Here is a 17,225-nt window from a genome sequence, read left to right on the forward strand (position 1 = left end):
CCCACTTTGATGTTAATTTTATTACTCTATTTTATTATAGTTGCAATCAGTGTGGAAGAGAGTCTAAGCTTTTATCAAAGTTTTATGAACTGGAATTAAATATCCAAGGCCACAAACAGTTAACAGACTGTATCTCGGAATTTTTGAAGGTATTCACATTTTGGTACACATATATTATCTCTGCTTGTTAATGATCAGTGCTGTTCTGAATGGTAATTTGATTTAATGGATACATTAATTATTTCAGCTTTTCCTGTGTGAGAAGTGTCTGTAGTTAATGATCTAGAAGAGAAACCTAGTAAAGTACTGAAGCAGGCTGCATCTTAAACTAATTTTTGGCTACTCCAAATTATTTTATATGTAAAGTTGTATATTTGTGGAAACAGGTTATTGTATGGTTGGGGTAGAAAGGTAGTTAAGGAAATGTAAACTCTGCTACCTTAAAGTTTATTTGCCTTTTCATGTAATGAGAAGTGAATGTGTTGAGTGTGTGTATATATGTATTTACACCGGTGGGGTCATTCTTCAGCCTCTTTGTTCTGAATTTCTACTCCTTGTGTATTTGGAGGTATATGGAATTATGGAGGTGGTTTCCTTTTGTTCTCCCCTGCTAAGGGGGAACCTGTGTTATCAAGCATGAGCAGACACAAAGCTTAATAGAGGGATTTATTACACAGCTTCCTGTCTTAGTCTTTTCCCACTTTTCCTACTCCTGGCACACCCACCAGCATGCCTGAAGTTGTAATTTACTGAATGCAATCAGCTAAATATCGGCTGAGAGCACCGTTTCACCTGTTGGAGGTAACGATTGTGAGAAAAACAGACAAAGGAGGCCTCTGTGGGGCTCATGGTGCAGTGAGATAAATAAAAGTGAAATACACAGTATATACAGTATGTCAGCTCTAAGGTGCTGGGCAGTGTGGCAGGCATAAGGGTGAGTTGGGTTTAATTTGAATCAAAGTGACGAGGCGAAAGAGTGAGCTGTGTGAGAATCAGGGAGAAGAGTGGTGACCTCCTTGCTCGTCCCCTAACCACAGGACTAGAGTGAGTAAGCGAGGGGAGATGGGTGAAGTTCACGTCAGAGGTAGGAAAGGGTCCCCTCAGGTGGGTCCTGAAGACCTTTGCTAGCATTTGAATTTTCACTGTGCTTGAGGTTGAGGTGCCACTGGGGATTACAAGCATAGGAGTGATGCCAGTCTGTGAGCAGGGTAACTGGGCTGAAGGTAGCGCAAGGGCAGACAGAAGGGGCCCTCCTAACTTGGAACAGGCTTAGCTGGAAAGATAAATAGTGCTTGGTGTTTGGATGTATTTTCAAAGTAGAGCTGATAAAACTTGTGGACTTTATGGAGAGAAAGAGGAAGGTCAAGGCCTACTAAGGTTTTTGATTTGATCAACTAGGCAAAGGGAGGTACCATGCAGAGATGAGGGAGACCATTGGAGCAGCAGGGTGGGAGAAGAATGAGGAGTTTGTCTTTAGCGTGCTGCATTTGAGAAATGTAGTTCAAGGGGGGAGAAGTCAAGGCTGGATAAAATCACTAAGGGAGTGGAGAGAGATGGGTACCAAGGGCTGCACGTGGGACATCCCAGGGATAAAGGATCAGGTAGATCAGAGCAGCTGGCAAAGGATGCATTGGAGGAATAGGAATGGCCGGTGAGTTAGGAGGAAGACAGGTGAGTGGTATCCTGGAAGGCAAGTGAGGCAGTGATGGCGCCAGCACTGCATCGTTTACTGTAGCACTCCCTGTCGAAAAGCCATCGCAGATATCAAAGTGTTTTGTTTTGTTTTGTTTTTAAGATTTTTATTTATTTATTTGACAGGTAGAGTTATAGACAGTGAGAGGGAGAGACAGAGAAAGGTCTTCCTTCTGTTGGTTTACTCCCCAAATGGCCGCTACGGCCAGAGCTGCACTGATCTAAAGCCAGGAGCCAGGTGCTTCCTCCTGGTCTCCCATGCGGGTGCAGCGCCCAAGCACTTGGGCCACCCTCCACTGCCTTCCCAGGCCACAGCAGAGAGCTGGACTAGAAGAGGAGCAGCCAGGACTAGAACCCGGTGCCCATATGGGATGCCGGCACTGCAGGCGGAGGATTAACCAAGTGAGCCACCACGCTGGCCCCTATATCAAAGTTTTTTGTAAGATTTTATTTATTTATTTGACAGGTGGTAGAGTTACAGATAGTAAGAGAGAGACAAACAGAAAGGTCTTCCTTCTGTTGGCTCACTGCCCAAATGGTCGCAATGGCCAGAACTGCGCGGATCCGAAGCCAGGAGCCAGGAGCTTCCTCTAGGTCTCCCATGTGGGTGTAGGGGGCCAAGCACTTGGGCCATCCTTCACTGCTATCCCAGGCCACAGCAGAGAGCTGGACTGGAAGAGGAGCAAACGGGACTAGAACTGGTGCCCACATGGGATGCCGGCTCCGCAGGAAGAGGATTAACCTAGTGCGCCATGGTGCCGTTCCCCCCCCCCCCCCATGTTAAAGTTTTAAAACCCACTGTCAGGTAGTTTCTGCATTCTTTTATTAGCTTTGTCTCATAAATATTATCTAATAATACTGACCACATATATGTTGCATTCTAGTGTCCATATGTAGTTTATACCCAGTTTTGTCACTGCTTTTTTTTAAAGTTAATTTGTTTCAAAGTACATATTGACAACCTTTTTATAACCTACTGCCTTAGAATTTCCAGAAGTGGAATTAATCAGGATAAAGAACTTGAAACAAGCATTTGAAAAAGCATTCAAGTTGGAAATAGGTTAGTTTTAAATAGCATTGTATACAGATTAATAGTATCACTATTAAGCAGTGCCTGTTAATCATGCATATCCTTTATAGTAATTTGATTTTTTTATTATTATTTTTTTAAATTTTTGACAGAGTGGACGGTGAGAGAGAGAGAGACAGAAAGGTCTTCCTTTGCCGTTGGTTACCCTCCAATGGCTGCCGCGGCCTGCGCGCTTATCCTGGTCTCCCATGGGGTGCAGGGCCCAAGCACCTGGGCCATCCTCCACTGCACTCTCGGGCCACAGCAGAGAGCTGGCCTGGAAGAGGGGCAACCGGGACAGAATCCGGCAACCCGACCGGGACTAGAACCCGGTGTGCCGGCGCCACAAGGCGGAGGATAAGCCTATTGAGCCGCGGCATCGGCCAGTAATTTGATTTTAAACAGTTTGAATATAAGGTGTTAAGTAAAAATTGTGCTTTATGTAAGAGATCTCATCACTTGTTCTTAATTTTTTTTTTTTCCTGTTAAACTGATATGTCTTATTCTTGATCAGGAAGAAAAATTGGAAGGAGACAATCGATATTTTTGTGAAAACTGTCAAAGCAAGCAGAACGCAACGAGGAAGATCCGACTTCTTAGCCTTCCGTGTACTCTGAACTTACAGCTGATGCGTTTTGTCTTTGACAGGTAAATATGGGCAGGTAGTAGTTTTCATTGTTCACTGAGGGCTGACATGCACAGAATTTTACCATAGCCAAGACAATAAGATGATTGTAATTTAAAACTCTAGATCTGGAGCAGAACTTATAGGTGGAACCTGTAATTTTGACATGTCAATATTTCATGATTTTGTCATAGAATTATTTTAAGATTTATTGTATTTATTTGAAAGGCAGAGAGAGAGAGAAGTCTTCCATACACTGGTCACCCCCTAGGCTGAAGCGCCCATGTGGTTGCAGGGGCCCAAGCACTTGGGCCATCTTCTGCTGCCTTCCCAAGGTGCATTAGCAGGGAGATGGATCAGAAGTGGAGCACCAGGACTCAAACCAGTGCCCATGTGGGATGCCAGCATTGCAGGCAGCAGCTTTACCCACCAAATCACAACTGCAGCCCCTCATCTAATTCTGAAGCAATCAGCGAGATAAAACTAGGGAACCAGGAAAGGAGGGCTCCTTACTTTTGTATTCTAAGGAATTATTAATGGCAGGGAGCTTAGTTACCTTGTAAGAAAATTTTTTGCTCATTATAGTGTTCCTTCCTCCTTAATTTCTTGAGAATTTTTCATTTTACAATTAAAAATCAAGGCAATGTTCGCACATGTACGTGTCTTTAATAAGTAGGAGTCTGCTTTTCTTCTGTGATTAAATTAAAGCTGGGGGGATAGGTTGTTTGGGATTGGCACTATGAATTCATAACTTTTAACCTAGCTATAAAATAGCATTATGTTTTAATCATACAGATTTTTGATCAACATTGCTAAAATTGGAAATCTAGCTTCTAATACATTTATCAAGGCAGTCAATAGAGATTGTACATTGTTTTATGATGGTTTTAGATATAATCAGCTTTCCTCTTGGTCAGGCAAACTGGACATAAGAAAAAGCTGAATACCTACATTGGCTTCTCAGAAATGCTGGATATGGAGCCTTATGTGGAACACAAAGGTAACATTTTCCCTGAGTGGTGAGAATTGTGACGTACAGACGCAGGAGCTTGTGAGATGCTTGTGATGACACAAAATTGCCGTTTACTGGTTTTCTCTGCTTATCTCTGTTAGCAAGCAAAGACTTTAAGTAAATGGAGATTTTACTTCCATTTTCTGTGGGTAAATACCTAACATTGATTAGCTAGTAATTATAGTCATAAAAAGAATTTGTAAAAAATAAAAAGGTGAGGTGGGGGTGTAGCCTAGTAGCAGTTAAGATGTCTGTGTCTCATTGGAATTCCTGTTGTATACCCAACTCCAACTCTTGATTCCATCTTCCTGCTGTTGTGCACCATGGGAGGCAGCAGGTGATAACTCAAGTACTTGGGCCCCAGACACCCGCGTGAGAAACCCTGATGGAGTTCCTGGCTTCTGGCTTCAGCCTGTTCCATCTGGGCTGTTGTGGGCATTTGGAGAGTGAACCAACAAGTTCCTCCCTCCATCTCTTTCTCTCTGCCTGCCTCTCTTTGTCTGTCTGTCTCTCTCGGATGAATAAAAATAAATACACTTTCTTTTTTAAAGAGCTTTTTAAAAAAGATTTATTTATTTATCTGAAAGGCAGAGTTAGAGAGAGAGAGAAAATCTTCCATTTACTGGTTCATAAATGGCTGGGCTGGGCCAGACTGAAGCCAGGACCCAGGAGCTTCATCCAGTCTTTCACAGCCCAAGTGCTTGGGCAGGGAAGCTGGAAGCTGGATCAAAAGTGGAACAGTTGGTCATCCCATGTGGGATGCTGGCATCAAAGGTGGTGGCTTTACTTGCTACACCATAATGCCCACCCCAAATGGTATGTTTTTGAGAAGGGGAGTACTCGGGGCTGGCACTGTGGCGTGGAAGGTGAAGCCTCCGCCTACAGTGCTGGCATCCCATGGACTCCGGTTCAATTCCCAGCTATTCTACTTCCGATCCAGCTTCCTGCTAATGCATCTGGGAAAGTAGTGGAAGGTGGTCCAAGTCCTTGGGCTCCTGGCTTCTGCCTGGCCTAGCTCTGGCTGTTGCAGCCATCTGGGGAGTGAACCAGCCGATGGAAGATCTCTCTTTCTCTCTCTCTTTGTCTCTGTCTCTCTGTGTGTCTCTGCCTTTCAAATAAATAAGTAAATCTTTGTGGAAAAAAAGAGAGAACTCATGTTTTCTTAAAGATGGAGCCTACAGATTTCGAGAGATCTGTATGTAAAATGAGGGATCCTCATTCTTTGGACAGTAACACCTGAATCTCTAATGTAGCGTCTGCCGTATTTCTTGGGGATTTTAAAAATACCATAATTACGAAGTTTATGAACATAGTGATTTGATGAGCATAAATTCAGGTTATCTGATAGGAAAACTTCTTGCAGTCAGTCAGTGTACTCATTAATAATGTGGGGACACTATTAAGAGCTGTAGACAATCCTTTCAGTGACCTGAAAGTTCTTTCAGTGAGTGGTCTTGTCTTTTACCCTCCTGAGTGCCATACCCTCCCTGTTTTTTTGCATAGTTTTGGTTTTCTCTTTTTTTTATTATTATTATGAAATACAACACATCCAAAAATTAAACATGCAAAAACGTATGCCACAAAGTGAACGTCTCCTTGAGCACCATCTAGATGGAGAAAAAGGTCACCAGGACCCAAAGGTACCTCGGTGCCCTCGCAGTTGTAACCTCCTTCCTGCCCTCCATGTAAGCACTTGTGCCTCCCCTTTCCCCTTTAGCCTTCTTCTACGTAAGCTTGCGTCCCTAAATAGTATAGCATCCTCCCTGCGTGTTGCCAGGCCCCAAAATTAAAACTGCAATGGACCCTTACTCTACTGCCTCTGCATCTCTACTTGTTCATCTGGGCTCCTGAGGGAAGCTGGAGACAAACGCCATTGTAGGTGGGACTCAGGCTCTCATTTCATTTTGGAGACTCACACATACTTGTCAGAAACTAATCCCACAGTTCATTCATACTTAAACACAATCACTGGCATTTCTTGTAATTCAAATTCACTGCATCACTTTTTATAGTTCTCTATTATTTGCATTAAATAAAAAGATTTATGTGTTTATTTGAAAGGCAGAGCAACAGAGATGAGGGAAAGATACAGGAATCTCCCATCTGTTGGTTCACTCCCCAAAGGCTGCATCCGCCTGGACACAAGCTAGGAGCCAAGAAGTCCATCTGGGGTCTCCCACGCGGAGTGGCAGGAACCCAAGCACTTGTATGTCATCTGCCACCACCCAGGCACATTAGCAGGAAGCTGTGTTGGAAGCAAAGTACTTGAGTCTCAACACCCACCCTCTGATATGAGACCTGGGTATCCCGCTCCTTGCAGTTGTAAAGAAACTAGAGCAACAAAGTAGTTAAAGATGTATATACATACATTCACTGCAAAGATACTGTAAAGGCCCCCCAAATGCTATAAATTTAAATGTCTGTTAACATGAGAGTGGTTTAATATGTTATTAATTATGTTAATAATTGTATGTAATCATTATATATAAGAATTTTTCAAAGATTATTTTATCTTGAGAGAGTTAGAGACGGGGAGACCGACTAAGGGGGAGAAGGAGGTCCTCTACCCCTGATTCACTCCGCACGTGACCATGATGGCCAGGGCTGAACCGGGCTGAAGCCAGGAGCTTTGTCTGGGTCTCCCATGTAGGTGGCAGGAGTCCAGTCACCTGGACTGTCTTCTGCCATTTCCAAGCCATTAGCAGGGACCTGGATTGGAAGTGGAGCAGCCAGGATGTGAACCAGAGCCTATATGATGTACTGTGTCACAGGTGTCAGCTTTACTCGCTGTGTCACAATGCCGGCTCCTGCTCTGATGTTTTCTAAAATACTTGTTTTCTTTTTTCTGGAAATAATAACTTTCATTTTATTCTTGTATTTCATTGGTTTACATAGTTTTAATTAATTTTTGTAGCATACATAATATGAACAGCTGATTCTTGGTAATCATATGGCTCACCTAGTTGGCACAGAAGGGCACAACGTGCTATAGAGTAGCTTGTCAACCCTAAATGGCCTGGATGCCATATTACTTCATCAATATGTTTTGTAGAAAGAATCGAGAGTTCATAGAGCTTTCCGCTGTAGAGAATGTCTCTGACATTATTTTTTTAGGCTGTTTTTAAAATATTACATGACAAGATTGGGAGTCTGCCAGATGCGTGTAATCTTCACCCTGCAGGCTCAGGGTCTGAGAAGAGGTGCTGTAATCCAGTGTTTGCTTTGCTTTCCCCCTTTCTCCAGGTGGGGCCTACGTGTATGAACTCAGTGCAGTCCTCATACACAGAGGAGTGAGTGCGTATTCTGGCCACTACATTGCCCACGTGAAGGACCCACAGTCTGGCGAATGGTATAAGTTTAATGATGAAGACATTGAAAAGATGGAGGGGAAGAAATTACAACTAGGGATTGAGGAAGATCTAGGTAAAACCTTTAAGTTGTGAGTGCCCTTTTACAATATAAATCTTTTTTACTGGAAATATTTGTGATAAATTATAGCTGGATTGTTGTGGATTATCAAGGATACTTATATTTCTAAGACATGAAATCACAGAACATTTTTTTAAAGCAAAGTCTACTTTAAAAAAACAACTGAAACCCTCTATTGCAAAGCTGGCTTCTCTAAGGTCGAGGGTTTGGTAAATGGGGGTGAATCAGTTTTCAATCACCAGACTGTCGGGGAGGGGTGGGACTGGGAACGGTGGGTCTTAAGGTAGAATTGATGAGTAGTAGATTTAAGGTAGTGGAATTTACTGTCCTTTTTCTTGGGTCAGGAACAATGTGTGGGAGAAGTAACCCTGTCTGTTAGGTATCCTCTCCTATCCCGTCCCTGGAGTGTGAAGAAGCAGTGAGCTGCTTACTGTTTTATTCTAGAAAGGCATAAAGAAGGAGCTTTTGAAACGTCGCCCTAGTGTTTAGTGTCACTGCCTGAGTTGTTTGACTTGGGCCAGAGTACCCATTTATTCCCAAAGGAGTGAAAAGTCTTCCAGTGGGAGCCGGATTGGCAGAGCTTTCCATCACTTCCTATCTGTCATAGTGAGTGGGGTTCTGACTTGAGAATCCAGTGTCTCCTGCCACAGTCCTTTTTGACTGGGCGGAGCCACTTTTCCAAAGTGCCCAAGAAGGGGGAGCGTGGCACTGAAGTTCGTTTTCAAGGTAGGTGGGTCATCTCTGCAGACAGAATCAGCCCTGCGTCCCTGGGTTCCACACCCTCGATCCAGCCAACCACAGGTCAAAAATAGGTGTCCTTTTTTGGTGAAAAATTGTATATATTGGACATGTATAGGCTTTCTTTTCATTGTCATTATTTTAAACAATACAGCATAACCAGTATTAATATAGCATTTATAATGTCTATAATAAAGGGATCTTCAAAGGTTTATGGGAAATGCATATTACCTTTTGAACAAGTTTATCTATATTTATTAGAAAGAGAGAGAGAGAGAGAGATCTTCCAACTACTAGTTCACTCCCCAAATGCCTGCAATAGGCAGGCTGAAACCGGAGCCGGGAACTACATCCATGTTTCTCACATGGATGGCAGAGGCCCCAGTACCAGAGCCGTTATCTGCTGCTTCCCAGCATGGGACTAGGTGGGAAGTAGAGGTGGAGCTCAATCCCAGGCACTCCTATGGGATGCTGGAATTCTATGTGGTGGCTTAACCTGCTGCAGCATAACGCCTGCCCCACATACTATTTCTTAATTACATTGAAGAGATTTATTAGTTTGAAGTATTTTTTAAAGATTTATTTTATTTATTTGAAAGACAAAGTTAGAGAGGTAGAGACAGAGAGGTAGGTCTTCCATCTGCTGGTTCACTCCCCAGATGGCCACAATGGCTGGAGCTGTGCCGAACCAAAGCCAGGAGCTTCTTCTGGGTCTCCCACTTGGGTGCAGGGGCCAAGGACTTGGGCCATCTTCCACTGCCCTTCCAGGCCATAGCAGAGAGCTGGATCGGAAGTGGAGCAACCAGGACTAGAACCAGCGCCCATATGGGATGCCAGTGCTTCAGGCCAGGGCATTATTAACCTGCTGTGCCACAGCACCAGCCCCAGTTTGAAGTATTTTTATACTGCATATTATTAGTAATCAAGAGGTGATTTAAAGTATATGTAATGTGTGTGGGATATATGCAAATATGATACCGTTTTATATACGGGACATGAACATCTGTAGATTTCTGTATCCTTGGGAAGTTTTGAAACCAGTCCCTATTGGATATCACAGGATGACTATTCATGTGGCCACTGCATTCTTGTAGCTTAAAGTAGTATTTTCTAGTTTTAAATCAATGTTTACATGTTTATAGACATTCAGTGTTCTTGTTCCTATTTTACTAATTCTAAGGTTCATAATATTTCTGTATATGTAGTTTTTTTTTTAAGATTTTATTTATTTATTTGAGAGGCAGAGTTACAGACAGAGAAAGGGAGAGATAGAGATAGATCTTCCATCCGCTGGTTCACTCCCCAAATGGCCACAATGGGCCCAATCCAAAGCCAGGAACCAGGAGCTTCTTCTGGATTTGCCACGTGAGTGCAGGGGCCCAAGTGCCCAGGCCATCCTCCACCGCCTTCCCAGGCCATAGCAGAGAGCTGGATCAGAAGAGGAGTAGCCAGGACTGGAACTGGTGCCCATGTGTAACCCGCTGTGCCACAGTGCCAGCCCCTCTTTTTTTTTTTTTTTTTTTTTTTTTTTTTTGGTGACATCCTTACTAGGTTGAAAATGCAGATGTAGCTTATAGCTGCTGGGCTGGCACTGTGGTGTAGAAGGTTAAGCCTCCGCCAGCATTGCCAGAATCACATATGGGTGCTGGTTCGAGTCCACTTGTAATCCAGCTGCCTGTTAATTCGTGTGAGAAAGCAGCAGAAGATAGCCCAAGTACACGTGGCCCCTGTACCCATGTGGGAGACCAGGAAGAAGCTCCTGGCTTCAGCCTGGCCCAGCCTCAGCTGTTGCAGCCATTTGGGTAGTGAGCCAGTGGGTATCAGATCCCTCTCTTCTGTTTGTCTCCCTCGCCCTCACCCTCGCCCTCCCTCCCCCCCTCCCTCCCCCCTCCCCCTCCCCCCTCCCCCCTCCCCCCCTTCTTTCTCTGTATTTCTGCCTTTCAAACAAATAAATCAATCTTTTAAACTAATTAGATCCTGGTTTTATTGGACTGTTCTTTCCTGAGGCTTATTTGCTCTGTCTTCATCTTAGAGGGCTATAGGACTGAAAGCCTTGTTTGTGCTCTTTTCTGTGTGCAGTAGCCCTCGATTTTAAAACGGCTTAAGAGAGACAGCAGGCCTGTCAGTTTCTCATTCCACTGTTTTAGTAACTTTTTATTATTTGCAGTGTATATTATAGCTTTCATTTGTTATTTTAAATGAAAAATAGAAAATACTTGTTCATTGAATTCGGTTAAGATAATCATTACTTCATTCTGTCCTGAACCTTTATGAGTCATTTCGTTTTCCATGACACACACAGTAACGGCCATCTTCAATCCTGGGGACTGGTCCCTTTGGTCCTGCTGGTGATGGTTTAGTTCCTTCCTGTTGACAGAACACTGGCTTTCAGATGTTTTTGCTCATGTGTTATCGATAAGAAAGTTGAACAATTTTTGTTACAAATGTTCCCCATTTTTTGTTTGTTTTAAGATTTATTTATTTATTTGAAAGTCAGAGTTAGAAATCTTCCATCCACTGATTTCACTCCCCAGATGGCTACAGTGGCCAGAGCTGGGCCAGGCCAAAACCAGGAGCAGGAGCTTCATTTGGGTTTCACACATGCGTGACAGGTGCCAAAACACTTGGACCATCTCCTGCTGCTCTTCATAGTAGATCATTAGCAGGGAGCTAGAGGGAAGTGGAGCAGCCGTGACACAAGCTGACACCCATGTAGGACGTCGGCATTGCAGGCAGCAGGTTTAACTGCCATGCCACAACACTGACACCTGTTCCCCACATTTTATTTTATTTTTTAAAGATTTATTTATGTATTTGAAAGGCAGAGTTACAGAGAGGCAGAGAGAGAAAGAGGTCTTGCATCTGCTGGTTCACTCCTCAGATGGCCACAATGACCGGAGCTGCGCCGATCCAAAGCCAATAGCCAGGAGCGTCCTCCGGGTCTCGCACTTGGGGTTTAGGGGCCCAAACACTTAGATCAGATTTACTGCTTCCTCAGGCTATAGCAGAGAGCTGGATCAGAAGTGAAGCGGCTGGGACTCAAACCAGCACCCACATGGGATGTCAGCACTGCAGGCAGCAACGTTACCTGCTGCGGCACAGCGTTGGCCCCTCCCCACATTTTAAAGTCCAACATTTTTCACCATAAACTTAAGTAGCTCTAAATGTGATTAAAACAAGATGTATTTTATTTTTTTGAAAGGTAAAGTGAGGGAAGACAAAAAAAAGAGATCCTCCATCTGCTACTTCACTCCCCAATTGGCCACTGTGCTCAGGGCTGGGCTAGGCCAGAGCCAGGAGCCAGCAACTCTATCTGGTCTCCCACAGGGGTGGCAGGGGCCCAAGTACTTGGGCCATCTGCTGATGCGACCCCAGGTACAGTAGCAGGGATCTGAATCTGAAACTGAGCTATCAAAGCTCTGATGTGGGATGCTGGCATTGTGGGAAGTGGCTTAGCTTGCTTCACAACACTGGCCCCTCCACATAGGATTTTTGCCAAATTATAAATATTGAAACTTGTACATCACTCATTTAAGAGTGGCTAGATGAAATTGTATACAATAGATATTGGATATTCTCTGCCAATTTTACCACATTTCCTTCTGTACAATTATTTTCATTATCCTTACCCTGTAGAATTTTATTCTAATGGAGTATACCATGTTTTCTATAACTGTTCAGCTCCAGTTATAGTGTTCTTTTGGATTGAATGTTATTATAGCTTTTAAATATTACTACATAATGGATTAAACTCATTAAAGTATGTTATAAATTTTATTAAATTAAGCACAAAGTGAAATTGCATTGTAAATATATCTTTAAATGAGCTTGATGACACTTGTTTTTGACCCTGGATGGGAAATTGTTCTTGTATCTTTTTTTTAAAGATTTTTTTATTTTGGGGGCGGCGCCGCAGCTCACTAGGCTAATCCTCCGCCTTGCGACACCTGCACACCAGGTTCTAGTTTCGGTCAGGGCGCCGGATTCTGTCCCGGTTGCCCCTCTTCCAGGCCAGCTCTCTGCTGTGGCCAGGGAGTGCAGTGGAGGATGGCCCAAGTGCTTGGGCCCTGCACCCGATGGGAGACCAGGAGAAGCACCTGGCTCCTGCCATTGGATCAGCGTGGTGCGCCGGCCGCAGTGTGCCGGTGGCGGCAGCCATTGGAGGGTGAACCAACGGCAAAAGGAAGACCTTTCTCTCTGTCTCTCGCTCTCCCTGTCCACTCTGCCTGTCAAAAAAAAAATTTTTTTTTTATTTATTTGAGAGGTAGAGTTATAGACAGTGAGACAAAGAGATGGAGAAAAAGGTCTTCCTTCTGTTGGTTCACTCCCCAAATGGTCGCAACGGCCAGAGCTGCGCCAATCCGAAGCCAGGAGCTTCTTCCTGGTCTTCCACACGGGTACAGGGGCCCAAGGACCTGGTCCATCTTCCACTGCTTTCCCAGGCCATAGCAGAGAGCTGGATTGGAAGTGGAGCAGCCAGGACTCGAACTGGTGCCTATATGGGATGCCAGCACTGCAGGCAGCAGCTTTACCCACTATGCACAACGCTGGCCCCTTGGCAATCACTTTCATGTGACACAGAGACCATCTGAAACACTGCTTTCCACTTGTTACTGAATTCAGAGACTGGTGGCTAATCTTTGTACTCACTAGTATTTTATTCCATGTTTTGGAATATGCTGTTTTAATTCTCTTGACAATTTTAAGTCTAAGTTCTTTTTACTAAATTAAAGAACTATTTACTAAAATTACTATTTTTCAAACCATATGCATTTTCATATACTTTATTAAAATACACTACAAAAACTAGTACTTGTCTATGACATACTCAGATTAATAATAAAATGTTACCAGGAGAGTTAACTATCAAATGTTCCCATCAATGATTACATTGGTGTGAATTAATTTTTGTGATTTAGTACTAATTGAAATCAACTTGCAGTAGTAGTACTTTTCTTTATCCTAGATTTATCCTCAGGAAAATAATACTTTCTTTTCATCTCTAAAAACAATATGGCAGGCAGGTGTTCGCTAGTCAGTAATGGAAAGAGCCTGCTAGGTTTGTATGGCCTTTTAACGGTTTAGATCCATGTTAAAGTGTCTTGGGTGGGTATTTAAGTTGCTTTCTGGGGCTGGCACTATGGCAAAGTGGGTTAAACCAGCACCTATGAATCCGGCATCCCATATGGGTGCTGGTTTGAGTCCATGCTGCTCCTCTTCCGGTCCAGCACCTGCAAATGCACCTGGGAAAGGCAGTGGAGGATGACCCAAGTCCCTGGGCCCCTGCACACACCTGGGAGACCTGGAAGCAGCTGCTAGCTCCTGCCTTTGACCTGGCCAGCAGATATAAAACCTCTCTGTCTGTTTCTCTCTTTGTAATTCTGCCTCTCAAGTAAAAATAAAATAAATCTTGAAGTTGCTTTCTGTGCCCCCCCTGTAAGCAATGAGCAAGCGATAGGCATTCTAATTAAGTCGTCTTTTGATTTCTCTACTCAGCAGAACCTTCTAAGTCCCAAACACGTAAACCCAAGTGTGGAAAAGGAACTCATTGCTCCCGCAATGCATACATGTTAGTTTACAGGCTACAAACTCAAGAAAAGCCCAACACAGCCATTCAAGTTCCAGGTAAGACATTTTCTCGGATTGTATCAGATATGTTAGAATGCCATACTTAAAGGCCAGTGACAACTGACAGATTGCTCTCATTTATGATGATAGGTTGATGGATTGTGGTAAATGTTGTTGTAAGTGAATATTAATCACAAACTTGGCTTTAAAGTAGTGAGCTTTTGAAATGAAAGAGCCTGGGACAGAGTTATCCCACTGACCTACTCTAAAGAAAAGCAAAAACAATATTTAAAAATGCCATCAAAGATAATCAGGACATTTGATTTTGCTCACTTTGTAGAGTGCTTGTGAGTTTTGATTGTTTATGAAATTGCCTGATTCCAAAAAATAAAGAGTTGCTAGTGTCCTGAAGGCATTCTTTGTCATCTCACCCAGTGCTGCTCCCAGGCTGTGGTGTTAAAGTCTTTGGAAGAGGTTTTCTGAGCCGTTTCTCATGAGGTCCTGGAGACCGAGGGGGCAGGGTCACCTGGCAATGCTCCCGTGGGTGTCTGCAGTTCACTTCTTCCTTCAGCAGGAGGGGAGACCACAGTAGGAAGCTGCTGTCAGTGTCTTAACCAGTGTGATATAATTTTCAGGGCAGCCTGGCTCTCTAGAGGTCTTTCAAAGCCAGGATAAAGTTGTTGTTTGTCTTTCTGTTTTGAATAGCCTTTCTTCAAGAGCTGGTAGATCGGGATAATTCCAAATTTGAGGAGTGGTGTATTGAAATGGCTGAGATGCGTAAGCAAAGTGTGGATAAAGGAAAAGCAAAGCACGAAGAGGTTAAGGAGCTGTACCAAAGGTTGCCTGCTGGAGCTGGTCTGTAAGATATTCTGGGACAGTGCTGTTGCCATTAAGTGCCTTGTTTCTTTATGTTCACAGTGTATATGAACAGACTTTTCCCTACCCTTTCTTATAACCCATTGAAACTGGCATATACACTCATTCCTATGTAAACCAACAGTAACGTGATGTGTAGCATCCCGTATAGTTTTCATTATCTTGTACTTCTAAAAATGAGAGTGTTAATAGATTGTAAGGTATAGAACTGCACTCTGCATATATGACTCCTGTAGATATTTCTGTTTTGTGACATACTAACATGTTTCTAAAGAAAAATCTATTGGGTTACTGTGGAAGCAGTTCACTTTTTTTTTTTTTTTATTTGTATACTTTGTGCACTGACAGTATTAATAGGCATTCTTTTATATGAGGACAGTTTTGATACAATTAGATTAACTTGAAATTTAATATCAAATATATTATCAAGTATTTCTGCTGACCCCTGATTTCTTAGGATTATCCTGCACCTTCCAATTCATCCCTTTATTGTATGTTTATTCATATTTATCTAGTGTCCCCTACTGCCACTTTTTAAAGGCTGATATACCATCTATACCAAGTTATCATTGTCATCTTACACATCTGAATCCCCATACCTAACTCTGCTAATAAAACATGAGGGGCAATTTCGTCATCACTTTAGAAAATAAATATTGGAGCAGTATGGTAGTTGTGGTTCATTTTTTTTTTCTTCCCCAGATTTTATTTTCTATGTATTTGAAAGGCATAGTTACAGAGAGAAGCAGAGAAAGAGAGAGGTGTCTTCCATCCACTGGTTCACTCCTGAAATGGGTGCAGTGGCCAGAACTAGGCCGATCTGAAGCCAGGAACTTCTTCTGGGTCTCCCATGCTGGTACAGGGGCCCAAGGACTTGGACCATCTTCTACTACTTTCCCAGGCCATAGCAGAGAGCTGGATGGGAAGTGGAGCAGCTGGACTCCAACTGGTGCCCACATGGGATGCTGGCACTGCAGGCAGCAGCTTTACCTGCTACGCCACAGTTCTGGCCCTGGTTTGGTCTTTTTCAAGAAATATTTTATTTATTTATTTGAAAGGCAGAGCAACAGAGCGAGATCTTCCATCCACTGGCTCAGTCACCAAACGGCCTCAATAGCCAGGGCTTGGCCAGCCTTGAAGCCAGGAGCCAGGAACGCCATCCTGGTTTCCTATATGGGTAGCAGGGTCCAACGTACTTGGGCCATTGTCTGCTGCCTCCCAGAATATGCTTTAGCAGGGACCTGAATCAGAAGTGAAGCAGTTTGAACTCAACCTGGCGCTCTATCATGGGATGCAGGTATCACAAGTGGTAGCCCAACCTGCTATGCCACGATGCCGACTCCAGTATCTTAATTTTCCTTTACTGGTTTAGCTTTAAGCAAAAGGTGAATATAAATTTCTGAATCTAACTTCTATTTAGAAGTTCTTTTATTCTGTATCGTGATTTGATTCTGAGCCTTCTTGGTAATTGTTACTTTAATTGTGTCTGAGGTTTGGGATTATCCAGCAGTGTTAGACTGGCCTTAATGTAGTTGGAAAAGATCCCATGATTCGACTTCTGAACCTTTAGGCCCATGTTTAAAGGGGCTGGCACATAAAGATCTAGTTTCCTGTCTTCACTGGGGAAGAGAAAGGAATTTAATGAGTTCAAAACGAAATGCTGTTTTGAACCATTCTTTAACACTACATGGTCCAAAGATGTTATATGCCAAGTTAGCACAGTGTTTTTCTTGGCTGTTTACATTCAGTATATAAGAACCTAAGCTTATATTCTTAGACTAATTCTCTGTTATCACCAGTTATGAGCCTTATAATTTTTTTTTCATTTGAGGTACACTTACAGAGTACAAAGCAAATGTTTTCCTAAAGTGATGTAAAATGTCTAAGACCATGGTTTTGTGCTGCCCAATCTCTAGATATATTTGTGAACTTTTAAAAAACATTATTTATTTTGAAATAGTTACAGAGGGAGAGAGAGATCTTCTAGCTGCTGGTTTACTCCTGAGATGGCCTCAATGGCCAGCGCTGGATCAGACCAAAGCCATGAGCCTGGAGCTTCTTCCAAGTCTCCCATATGGATGGCAGTGGCCCAAACACTTGGACCATCTTCCTCTGCTTTTACCAGGCTATTAGCAGGGAGCTGGATTGGAAGTCGAGCAGCTGGGACACAAACCAGTGCCCATGTTGGATGCTGGCGTCACACATGGTGGCTTTAC

At 43.3% G+C, this 17,225-nt stretch overlaps 1 protein-coding gene across 8 annotated transcripts in view; it reads left to right on the forward strand.

Annotated features, from left to right (window-relative positions):
- The window catches only part of USP48 (ubiquitin specific peptidase 48), an 83,622-nt gene that overhangs the window by 29,541 nt on the left and 36,856 nt on the right, over nucleotides 1-17,225 (forward strand). For 4 of the 8 annotated variants that reach the window (XM_008265728.4, XM_051856727.2, XM_051856730.2 and 1 more), the window contains exons 7-12: nucleotides 41-149; nucleotides 3,276-3,409; nucleotides 4,304-4,386; nucleotides 7,642-7,821; nucleotides 14,062-14,190; nucleotides 14,839-14,988. In XM_008265728.4, the coding sequence (XP_008263950.2) occupies nucleotides 41-149; nucleotides 3,276-3,409; nucleotides 4,304-4,386; nucleotides 7,642-7,821; nucleotides 14,062-14,190; nucleotides 14,839-14,988 (785 nt within the window). The remainder of the gene's footprint in view (nucleotides 1-40; nucleotides 150-3,275; nucleotides 3,410-4,303; nucleotides 4,387-7,641; nucleotides 7,822-14,061; nucleotides 14,191-14,838; nucleotides 14,989-17,225) is intronic. The other 4 variants (XM_051856729.2, XM_051856728.2, XM_051856732.2 and 1 more) reach the window with 3 other exon arrangements.

This window comes from Oryctolagus cuniculus, chromosome 7 (genome assembly GCF_964237555.1).
Source record: "Oryctolagus cuniculus chromosome 7, mOryCun1.1, whole genome shotgun sequence".
Classification (NCBI taxonomy): Eukaryota; Metazoa; Chordata; class Mammalia; order Lagomorpha; family Leporidae; genus Oryctolagus; species Oryctolagus cuniculus.